This window comes from Myxine glutinosa, chromosome 11 (genome assembly GCF_964187855.1).
Source record: "Myxine glutinosa chromosome 11, kmMyxGlut1.1, whole genome shotgun sequence".
NCBI classification, from domain to species: domain Eukaryota; kingdom Metazoa; phylum Chordata; class Myxini; order Myxiniformes; family Myxinidae; genus Myxine; species Myxine glutinosa.
In genome coordinates this window covers 106,481,091-106,493,039 of record NC_136271.1, presented here as the reverse complement: position 1 = coordinate 106,493,039, position 11,949 = coordinate 106,481,091, and the positions used below count along the sequence as shown (strand labels likewise).

Genomic DNA, 11,949 nt, shown 5'->3' with positions numbered 1-11,949 from the left:
TCCCCTTTATCCCCCTCCACCCTCCCCTTTATCCCCCTCCACCCTCCCCTTTATCCCCCTCCACCCTCCCCTTTATCCCCCTCCACCCTCCCCTTTATCCCCCTCCACCCTCCCCTTTATCCCCCTCCACCCTCCCCTTTACCCCCCTCCACCCTCCCCTTTATCCCCCTCCACCCTCCCCCCTCCCCTTTATCCCCCTCCCCCCTCCCCTTTATCCCCCTCCACCCTCCCCTTTATCCCCCTCCACCCTCCCCTTTATCCCCCTCCACCCTCCCCTTTATCCCCCTCCACCCTCCCCTTTATCCCCCTCCACCCTCCCCTTTATCCCCCTCCACCCTCCCCTTTATCCCCCTCCACCCTCCCCTTTATCCCCCCTCCACCCTCCCCTTTATCCCCCAATGGAATAAACTCGTTTTAACGGATTATTTTATCTGGTATTTGTGTGGCGCAGCGGCGCAGGCTGTTGGACCGAACGGCATCCTCGTGTCCTGCGTCGAATTTCCTTGTTGTGCGAGACGGGGGTTGCGCATGCGCAGTCGGGGGCGGGATATTAACTCTAATTGTTTCCGCTTTTGTGCGCGAGTTTCCGCTCTCTGGCGGTGTGCTCGTGTGACGTCAGAGAGGCAGCGAGGGGTTCATTCTGGCGATTCCTTCTGACTATAAGGTGTGGCGATGTTGTAAGGTTTGTTGCTTCTTTCTTATCTCTGTTTGCATGTTTTTAGCGTGGGCTTGTTTTGTGCGTTTAACATCTTTTAAACTTTTGTACATTTTGTTTTTCCCTTCGGTGATAAAACCTGAAGGAAATGCTTGGAGGTTGTTGTTTTTATTTTTAAACATTAATGGGTCGACATTAACAGCGACCCTTTGCCGATGTCCAGCACACGGATGTCGTGAAGGTGTGCCTGTTTATGAGCTGTGTTGTCACTTTTACCACGTGCGTGCGTGCGTGCGTGTGTTGCCGTGGATTCGAAGCTCCCAAAGGTGTGCACCTTTCCTCGTGGAGTGGGGGTGTCGTTACTGGTGTCAGTGTGTCAGACCGATCGGGTGGGTGCTTCTGTGTCTGCCAGATGTCCACCTACAAACGGACGACGCTGGAGGATGAGGAAGTGTCCGAGGTGGTTATCGAGGAAGGACAGATGGACGGTCCCGAGGTGAGTGAGTTTCTCAATGTTTACGAGCAGCTGCTGTGGCCGAGTTACGTCGTTAACCACAGGTTATTGCTCGATCAGCCGGCTGCGAGCGGCCTCTTACACATATCTGGACACATTGTAACGTATTAGGCTATTAGCTCAATATGGCATTAACTCACAAGAAATCTATTTATTACGTACGCCAATGTATCGGATTTCCCCTGCCACCTTCCCACTCATGATATCCCTATTTATTCCTCGATATATATATATATATATTATACAGTATATTTACAGTACCCTCCATCAGTATTTTAGGTATCCTGCATCAGAGTGGCGAACCATCCAGGATTGTGTCTAATAGCCAGGGAAACTGCTTCGGCAGCCATATGCATCGTCACGGTGCAAAAAGGAGTGATCATCATCATCACTCAAGAAATTTGGATTTGAGATCAAAATATGAATATGAGGCAAAAGTATAGAAGGTCAACTTTTATTTCTCGGTATTTCTATGCATATGTTTTACTATTGTAGAATAATAGCAATTTTTATGTTCAGTCCAACCCATTTTAATATGTAAGTTCTGAATAATTTATTTTCACCCATCTAAGCCTTTTCTTCATCTGGGGGAGGTGGGGTGCAATTGGAATTATCCGAACGATACAACCACTATGTAATAATTATATATGCACATGAGAAGTACGCATGTTTTTGCTTCATATAGATAATCCGGCTTATTTTTTATTTTTCGGAGCGATGGAGGCAGCAGTCTGTTGCCTATACACCGCTCAAATAAAGGGATGTGTCAGAAGAATGTGTTGCGTGCTTGGAACAATATTGCCCGTAGGGCGGGCACAACTAATATACGTGACCACAAAGAAAAGTCCTTTGGTTTGGTCGTGAATTTTCAAAAAGACCGATAAGGAGACGTAATTCGAGAAAATGTCATGAAATAAAATTGCAGGAAATGGTCGATTTGTGGGGGTGAAGCTATTGGGTTCTGGAAAATATTGAATAGTTTGGCCAAGAATTTCTGTGCAAAAAAAAAAAAGTGAACATTTTTTTGGGGGGGAAAGGATATTGTTTGCATTACAAATGTAATTGAAATTCAAACAATTACATCACAATGACAAGAAAAAAGCCAAAATCAGCACAACAAGAACAATATTGGATTGCATTTGTCAGAATGCAAGGGAAAGGCATAAACAAGAATCGACCCAGCAATGTGAGGAATGATTGGTTGTATTCGGCCCGTTACGGTGGGTACTGCGTACTGTATTGCTAGTGCACACAATGCATGCAAATGTACTAGGTAGGTCAGGTATATAATCAATCTAAAAAGACAATTGGACAATCTAAAAGTCTAAAATCTAAAATCTAAAAAAAGACAATCTAAAAAGACAAAACATGATGAGATAAATCGACGAATCTATCGATGGATTTGCCTCCACCCACATTAGACATCAACCCACAGTTATGTTTGATCTCAGTTGAAGGTCACATGAAAAACTAGAAAGAGCAATCAGAGATAGCAGACCCTCGCCAGGACGTGTTTTCAGTGGTTTTTTAAAGGCTTTTGTGTTAAAACAAATATGGCGGCCGAATCACGTGACCAATGACGTCATTATTATTTTTTCTCCACCAATTTATCCCTAGAATGACGCTCAATAAATTTCATCCTGATCGGATGAAGTTTTGTACTTGTCGAATTATGACGTCATAATGGAGGCACCTATGACATCAACATATTTTATTCCCCATGGAGAGCTCTTTACAATGAGCCATGTCTCAATTTTTTTTCTATTCAGGGCTTTCGGAGATATAAAGGTGCAAAGTTTTTCAGGTTTTTCCAAGATGGCGCCCGTACCACGTGACGTATGACGTCATAATTATCATTTAAAAATTCTACAGGTGGAGGTGCACCGATGGTGAAAATTTCCTGTCAATCGGATGAACGGTTGCAGAGAAAATCATATTTATTCTGTGCGGACAAACAGACAGACAAACAAACGGACTCAAATGCAATACCCTCCTCTGGTGAGGGTAACTAAACGTCACATGAGAGAGAGAAATAGAAACAACTAGAAGAGAGACAACACCACATGCTTCAAATGTGAGTTATGGTCTGCAAAATGGTTTTCAAAGTGGTGCTTGACCTTTGAACTTTGACCTGTTGTGCTCAAAATTGAATCGATTCATCTTTGTATCAGAGTCCATTTTTTCTGTCAAATTTAGTTGAAATTGCATTATTGCATTAACAAAATAAGTTTCAATCAAAGGGCACATGACCATAGACCTTTCACCTTTTTAACTCAAAATCTAATCTCTTCATGTTTGTATCACATTCTATACTTGTGCCAAGTTTGGTTGAAATTTATTTAGTCTTTCGTTCACAAGTTATCACAGTAACAAATATTTTTACCCTCGCCAGAGGAGAGGGTCTTGCATTTGAGTCCGTTTGTTTGTTTGTTTGTCCGCACAGAATAAATATGATTTTCTCTGCAACCGTTGGTCCGATTAACAGGAAATTTTCACCATAGGTGCAACTCCACCTGTATAATTTTTTAAATGATAATTATGACGTCATAGGTCACGTGGTTCGGCCGCCATCTTGGAAAACCCGAAAAACTTTGTACCTCCATATCTCCGAAAGTGCTGAACAGAAAAAATTGAGACGTGGCTCATTGTAAAAAAACTCTCCATGGGGAATAAAATGTTAATGATGATGTCATAGGTGCCTCCATTATGACTTCATGATTCAACAAGTACAAAACTTCATCCGATCAAGATGAAATTTCTTGAGCATAATCTAGGAATAAATTAGTTTAGAAAAAAAAAATGATGACGTCATCGGTCACGTGGTTCGGCCGCCATATTTGATTTAACACAAAAGCCTTAAAAACCACTGAAAATACATCTTGGCGAGGGTTTACAATCTCTGATTGGTCTTTTTCTTTTTTTTTTGTTGCAGGTCACAAGATCCTTGACCTTTCAAACCTAAAATCTAATCCCTTAATCTTCGTATGACGATCCAATCCATACCTGTAACAAGTTTGCTTGAAATCCCAGTAATGGTTCACAAGATATCTTCATTACAAAAAACCGATGATGCAAGGACGGACAGACAACCTGAAAACAATGCTTCTGGCCCTTGGCTGTTGAGGTGTTTTATAAGAAACCATTTTGTCATCATTAATTTAACCTTCTGTGCCAATTCTGTTATTGATAGAAATGGTGCCAAGTAGTAATAAACATACCATTGGAATGTCGAAAATGCACAGGCACACCGTATTTCCTAATCCCCCCATTTCCCGCTACCAACACCGACCTCCTGGTGATGTGTAAGCTTTCACTGTTTAGTAACTGGTAATGTGGGACATGTATCTACCTCTGCAATATATGGGAGAGTTTTCTTATCCGATGCCCCTCAACCACCACATGTGATCCATCCAAGTCTCATTCCTTTTCCTTACTCCTGTCTCCTTCCAAAAATCCCTTTGCTTACGTGCTTACTACTTTACCATCATTTGCCTCTTCTTTCATCCCTACTTCTAAACCTTTTCATCAATTTTAGTACATTTCAGTAGAGGAAGTTGAGCAATCGGAGTTATTTTTAGTTGATATTTGTCAAAGTATCATTAACCCAAGTGTACTTTTGGGTTTGCCTCTTGGCCAACTCTGCATTATTTGTGTTTTATCACAAGCCAAGGGGATGTTTGGGAGAGGGGGGGTGTGGGGGGGGTGGGGGTTGGAAAGGTGTTGTCTATGATTGAAAGATTCTGGTTAGGCCGAAGCTAAAGATTTACAAAATTGTTACAACATTGGTTTTCCTGTATGGAGTAGAGACCTGCATCTCGAGAAAGTACGAGGAGAGATTGAGCTGAAGAGGATGGAGATGTGGAAAGGGCTATTTGGGATCTCTCTGAGGGAAAAGAAGAGGAATGAGGATGTCAGGAGGAGAAACGTTTGCGAAATAGGCACGGTAGGCTTTGGTTGGGAAATGTGCTCAGGAGGGAGGAGGGAATGTGCTCAGGAGGGAGGAGGGAATGTGCTCAGGAGGGAGGAGGGAATGTGCTCAGTTGGGTGGAGGGGAATGTATGCATATGTTGAGTAGTGAATAGATATCTTCCAGAAACCCAATATCAGCAGGACTTGTGCTGTTCATTAGCTGAGGTTTATTTGCTTTTCCAAAATAAAGGAAATGCTCCACAAGGATCTAACGTCGTCACTCCGGAAGAATCGTCAAACCTACATATTTTCTTGCTAACCTATCTATACTGGAAGAGGTTCAGTCTCTTGAACTTCTAGGCCATGACCTTTCCTGGGCTACCTACATAGCAAATGTAGCAAAGCTGGCCGCATACTGGGGATCCTCCGTCGATCCAAGTCTTTCCTTGGAAAATCAAAGCTACTCACTCTGCAAAGTATTTTTCTGTAACACAATGGGGGTACTACTCCAATATGGGTTGGCACCCCAGCATCACATCTATCTATCTCTGGATTATGTGGTATTTAATTCACTCAACATTATTGGAATCTCCCTTGATGAGGCTGAAGTACAAGTTCTGTTTCTCTCACATTGCAGGCATATCGGTAGTCTCCGTTTTCTATCGTATATTTTCCCATTTGGCTCCCTCTGCTGTCTCAGTTCTCCGACTCTCCCTATGTGTACCCCAGGACACACGCATTCTTCCATTAACCCCTCCTGGTTAAAAAAAAAAAATCCATGTTGACGTCACACAGTTTTTCTTCCTCACTTCTCATCTACGTTCTTCCTTTCAGGACTTCAGGCAAGCAGTGTACCCGTTATTACCCTCATTAACCATTTTACTTGCTACTTTCAGTTTACTCCCCTCCTCCCACTCTTCTTTTCCTGTTTGTTAATTCTCTTGACGTTTGTCCCGCTGTCAGAACTGCTTTGTTCTTTCATGAGCTCCGCTCCTGTAAAGGGGAAAAAAAAATTCCGGCAACTACCGTTATAATTTATCCGAGTAATATTATTGCACACAAAATGATGGCATGTTGTTGGGCTAGCGGCTAGGGTGCCAGCTTAGGATCCTGGGTTCGAATCCCGGTCGATCGCTGAATTAACGCCAGGGGGGTTGACTCAGCCTGTCATCCTTCCGAGGTCGGCTAATTGAGTACCAGTTCACTGGTAATTCCCTGCTTGTCGTAAAAAGGCAACAAAAAGGGTTGGCGGCAGGAAGGGCATCTGGCCGTAAAACATTGCTTCAAAAAGGAGACCAAAAAAAAACAACAACAACCACGGTCCCCGAAAAAGGCCAACCCCCGCTTTGCGGGGAAAAATGGCCTCTAAACAAAATGATGGCATGGTTGAGTGTCTGATGTCGTGCAATGTGGTTAAATCGCACTTCCTGCCTTGTTTCATTGGGAACATGCCCTAGCTAGTGCGCCATCTTAATGTGATCACTGTTCTATATAAGGCATACTACGTTTTTACAAATCTTATTTTTCAAACTGTTGACTCTTATGACTCAAAGCACATTACCCTTGTACTCTAAGGTGGTTGCCCAGGTAAGGGCACCTTAAGGAAGCACGCATGATGTTATACAGCTTTGAGATCCACTCCAGTGCTTGGCTGAACACACAAAGAAAACTGATATTGATGCTGGTTTGGGAAGATGTTATTATCAACCAGCAAAGGTACCTGGCATTTCCCAGCACCGCCAGGTTTCTCCTCCCACCACTCCCCCTCCCTCTTCCCACCCCACCTCCTTTCACGCCACCCCACTCCTCCTCCATTTGGACTCCCACCCAGCCCTTCCCCTCCCTCCACCCACCACAACCCCTCCCTCTAGAAAGGTGCATCCCTGTATAGAGAAAGTTGCAATAAGATGTGTCCGGAAAATTCTGGTCACGTGGTCCTTGAACGCCATTTTGTTTCTATTCACCATGAATCGGTCGGTTCCATTCTGAGAGAAAATTAAGAATATGACATGATTGTATGGTGTTTTGGTGGCAAAATATGATAAAAACACCAACATGGGAGAAAGACATTTTTCGTGATGGCCAAATACAATTTAAATGCAGTTTTAGCTCTTTCATTGATGTTCCTTTTCTCCTTATAATTATTTATTTTCTTGGTGGAGTGGAGTTTCTTGGTGGATTTTATAGTTAGAGTGAAATGTTACTCACAGGCAGATTAACAAGAGTATTATTATACAGATAATAGTTAAACTACAAATAACAAAAGGTACTTTGTGTTTTGCTATCTGCTCACTGATTCCTCAAGTGAAAATTCCTGATTTCAGAATGAAAACGTAATTTTTTGCTCGCTATACCCAATATCGATTAATTTATTGGACACAAAGACATTAAAATGGTGATCAAAATTGGTTTTGTTTCGAATGACCAATCGTGTTTTTTATTTCTCTGTCGCCGGAGGCATGTTTTCAGGTTGTCTGTCCGTCCATCTGTCCGTGATAGGTTTTCGTTACCGTGATAACTTGAGAATGGCTAAAGGGATCTTAGTCAAACTAGGTGCAGGTATGTATAATGCGGTATAGATTAACTGATTAGATTTTTGGGTCAAGAGGTCATAGGTCAAAGGTCAAAGTCTGTAATCTATGTATATAAAACACTGTGTGTGTGTGTGTGTGTGTGTGTGTGTGTGTGTGTGTGTGTGTGTGTGTGTGTGTGTGTGTGTGTGTGTGTGTGTGTGTAATGTTACCGATAGACTCCTAAACGGAGAGGCTTACGTGCTTGATATTTCACATAGACATGGCCATTGAGCGTGGGACGAACATGGCCGAACTCAAAATATTTGACGATCCATATTTTTTATTCATATTTACCTCAGCGCACGGAATCAACGGAATCAGAGCAGGTGGGCGCTGATTCGCTCAGAGCGATCACGTGATGACGCTATGAACGCTATGACGCTATGAACGATATGACGCTATGAAGAAAAAAAAACGCTATGACGCTATGAACGCTATGACCGCTATGACGCTATGAAAAAAAAAATCGCGATGACGCTATGAACGATATGACGCTATGAACGATATGACGCTATGAACGCTATGACGCTATGAAAAAAAAATCGCTATGACGCTATGAAACGCTGTGACGCTATGACGCTATGAAAAAAAAAATCGCTATGGACGCTATGACGCTATGAAAAAAAAAAATCGCTCGCTTTGCCAAGGGGCTCGCTCCCCCCCTCCCCTCCCCCTCCCCTCCCCCGCCTGGCAATGCCGGGTACTTCTGCTAGTAGGTATATAACTTGAGAATGTCTGAAGTGATCCAAATCAAATTTGGTACGGGTGTGTATAATGATTGATATAAAGATTAACTGATGAGATTTTGGGGGTCCTGAGGTCAAAGGCCAAAGGTCAGAGGTCATGTCAGGTAAAAACGTGAGAACTTGTGAACATCTGAAGGGATTTAAATTAAAACTTGGTACAGGTATGTATAATGATGTAAACATGAACTGATTAAATTTTGGGGTCGATAGGTCAAAGGTCAGAGGTCATTTTAGGTAAAAATGTGCTAACTTGGGCACAGCTGAATGGATTTAAATCAAACTTGATTCAAGTATTATAATGATGTAATAATGTGGGCGGAGGCATATCAGTCGACACCGTGACGTCAAAAGTGCCGTTCTAGTTTATTTCTTCATTACATTTCCGATATTCAATTTTCGTTTTTGTTTTTTTTTCTCCCCCTCCGTTTGTCTGGAACAATTTCCTTTTGAGCAAAATATACTCCAGGGCATTCCACATAGCCCGAGATTTAAATTTAATGGGTTGCAATGAATTTGTGAGCCATATAAAATTTGGTGTCTGTCTGACCGTATTATATTTGGTCGTTACTTATCCAATCTCAATCAAACTTGCCATGGGGATTAAGGGTCACATTGTGGAGGCTTCAGCGACTTCATTTTCCCCCTCTCCCAGGGGTGTCCCACCTTGGGCGAAATCCGTGTTAAGGTGTATAAATAGCTTATCATGGCATTTCATGGGGCACACATAACGGAAGTTAAAATTATTTTAACCACAACTATGCGGTCAATTCCATCCAATGTACGATTGCCTTTTTAAACAGTTGCTAATCTTGTTTAACACTAGACTGAAAAAAGATTTGGAGGTAACCTGAGGCATTCTATGCTTACCGTGTTCCCAACGCATTAACGTACTCGAACCCTTTTCCCCCCTGGCAGCTCCCGTCAGGAGCAGATGTTTGTAGTGATTGAAAATGCCCATTTTATTGTACTTTTGATCAATCAAAATATAATTAATGGCAGTTTTAAAAATGGCGAAGCAGGTCTCGCCTTGCACATCCAGCAAACAAGGTGCTGTAATGTGAAGTTGACGGTATGCCAGATGTCATTGTGGCTTGGATACCCAGTTTTAACTGCTTTGTATTCTGCAGATGATTATTCACCTAATCCAAGCCTCTGTCCTTAAAACTTTGTACATGGCGTCCCATTTTTTGTCAAAGAAATATCAACTTCTTTCAGGGTTTCTAAACTCATTCCATGACCGAATCATTTGTACTCGTAGCTTAATTTGCAATGCTCACATGAGAGTTGGGTTTTGCTAATAATTAATTAGTGTCACTGGTTTTGCTAATAATTAGTGTTTATGGAGGAGTTTTTGACATCAGTGCCTTTTGTATTGCCCCGTGCTTGTGTTCCTGCAGGTGGGATTATCTTACAGAAGGCTCATTGATTGGAACTCTACGTTGATAAAGAAAAGGAGTGGATTGGAGCGTGTACTTTTTGCTGTCATCTTCATTCTGAGCCTCGTTCTGCTTGCTTGCGTCATCGTCCTTATTGGAAATTACCAGAATGGTATGGATTATGCCAGATAGAAAAGCCAATGATGAGTCTTTTCCAATGACTAACAATCTACAGAGTGCATCTTTAGTTGGACCGAATGCATGACATGCAAATCATTTTGAAGACTGGTGCACCTATTTTGAAAACTAGTGGGGGAGGGTGGCATTATACCACTGTTATTATTATTGTCAAACTATACTACTATTATTATTGTTGCTCTTATTAGTATTAATTAATATATGCTTTGTTACAAAGTGACTTTGTTATTTATTTTGTAATTATAATGCCATGCCGTGGAGGGATCTATTAAGCCGCTCTATACACCTTAACATGGTGTGTGTTTAAAACATGGGAATTCTTCCAGATTATTTGTAGTTAATTGTCCTAATCATCTCAGGAGATCATGACGATCATTTTGGTGCATCACATTCCACATCAGAAAAATCCAGTAGAACTCCACAAAAAACATGCCTCACATACACATTACATACACGCGCCTCAGCCATTTATAGTAGCATTTTGAAAAAATGAAGTAAATAGGTGACCTTCAAAATGATGTAACCAGACCCAGATTGCTAGGCGCGCATGCGTAGAAACCCCGAGAGATGAGGTCCATCTGGGTGGCTTGGACATGTTTAATATGTGCCAGATAAGGATTGTAGCATGAAATGGCTGACCATGCTTTTAAAGAACCTGAAAATACATGGAAACGTACCTGCGAGAATGGGGTGTGTCTATGCACAATGCAAGATTTGGAGAAATTTATGATCAACTCGTTCGAAAAGTTCTGCCATCATGGGACCGAGTTTCGTGGGATCCCCAGGACTGTGCCAAATACAAAGGCTTCTATGGGAGTGAGAACTGAGCCGGGCGGCAGTTTGGTGGGGAAGGGGGGGGACCGGTAGTTGTGCCGATCGACATCCTGGTGACTTGGCCTTGCCTTGAGGACTGCTGGATTTTGCCAACTCCAGTATATCCCATCAAGGAAGGACGAGACCGAGAAGGAAGAGATCAAGACCAGACGTACCCTGGAGGCCACCTCAGGGATGGAGGCGGAAACGCATCACGGAGATAAGGAGATGGCTTTGTCCATGAGTGGTTCCTTTCTGGGGTGAAGATGGATTCTTCAGGACCGAGTGTGGAAGCACTCGATTTACTCCAAACAAAATTCACTGAGCTTCACTTTATCTCAAAGACCATTTTATTGAATAAACACACATGCAGAGAAGTTTGCTTGCTTAAACCAAGCTTGCCTCTGACCCAACGAGGTTCAATCCACATATTTATGCAAAAATCTCCGAGGTGGGATTACAAATCCCTCGGTTATCAGCAAAGAGCAGCTTCTGGTTGCATCTTGTCCACTCTTGGTTTCAGCTGAATGTCAAGCCACAAATCTGATAAAATGCTTTGGTTGGGGCAAGCTAAGCCAAAACAAGTTCATCTTGGTAAGATAAGTGTTGAAATGCACATACAATCTGATTTCTGAGAAGCATATGTGTGGCAAGCACTAGCTGGCTACAGCAAGAACAAGGGTTATTTAGTTTTCGCTCTTTTAAGCAAACAGATTTATTTACACATTTATAGTTCTAAATCCCACTCATCAAGATTTCTGAAACCCCCCTTGCCATGCTGGCATTTTCCCCCTGGGCATTCATTTAATTCAATTTTTACCTACACGGGGAAGGCTCCGTTAAACGGAACACGGATAAGGAGACAGTTTGGTCCATGAACCGTGGTTTGTTGCTGGGATGAAGATGGATTCTTCAGTACTGGGGAAGGCTCCGTTGGATGGAGCACGAATGAGGAGACGGCTTGGTCCGAGTGGTGGGTGTGTCCTTGATGGGTTGAAGATGGATGCTTCAGGATGAGGGAAGGCTCCGTTTAGTTTCTGAGAGGCTCGCGAGTGGAAATGATGACCGCTGGCGGCGGCATGTACCCACGCACGCACAATTCCATGAATCGTGATTTACACATACACATGCACAATTGTGGGTTATGCACATATTGTATATTCAC

At 42.6% G+C, this 11,949-nt stretch overlaps 1 protein-coding gene across 2 annotated transcripts in view; it reads left to right on the top strand.

Moving 5' to 3' along the window:
- The first annotated feature begins 532 nt into the window (after window positions 1–532).
- ECE2 (endothelin converting enzyme 2) overlaps window positions 533–11,949 on the top strand; it is a 96,814-nt gene continuing 85,397 nt past the window's right edge. The window contains exons 1-3 of one of the 2 annotated variants that reach the window (XM_078786970.1): window positions 533–664; window positions 1,068–1,151; window positions 9,795–9,945. In XM_078786970.1, coding sequence (XP_078643096.1) covers window positions 1,068–1,151; window positions 9,795–9,945 — 235 coding nt within the window. In that variant the 5' untranslated portion in view covers window positions 533–664. Of the gene's footprint in view, window positions 683–1,067; window positions 1,152–9,794; window positions 9,946–11,949 lie in introns of both variants that reach the window. The other variant, XM_078786971.1, reaches the window with a different exon arrangement.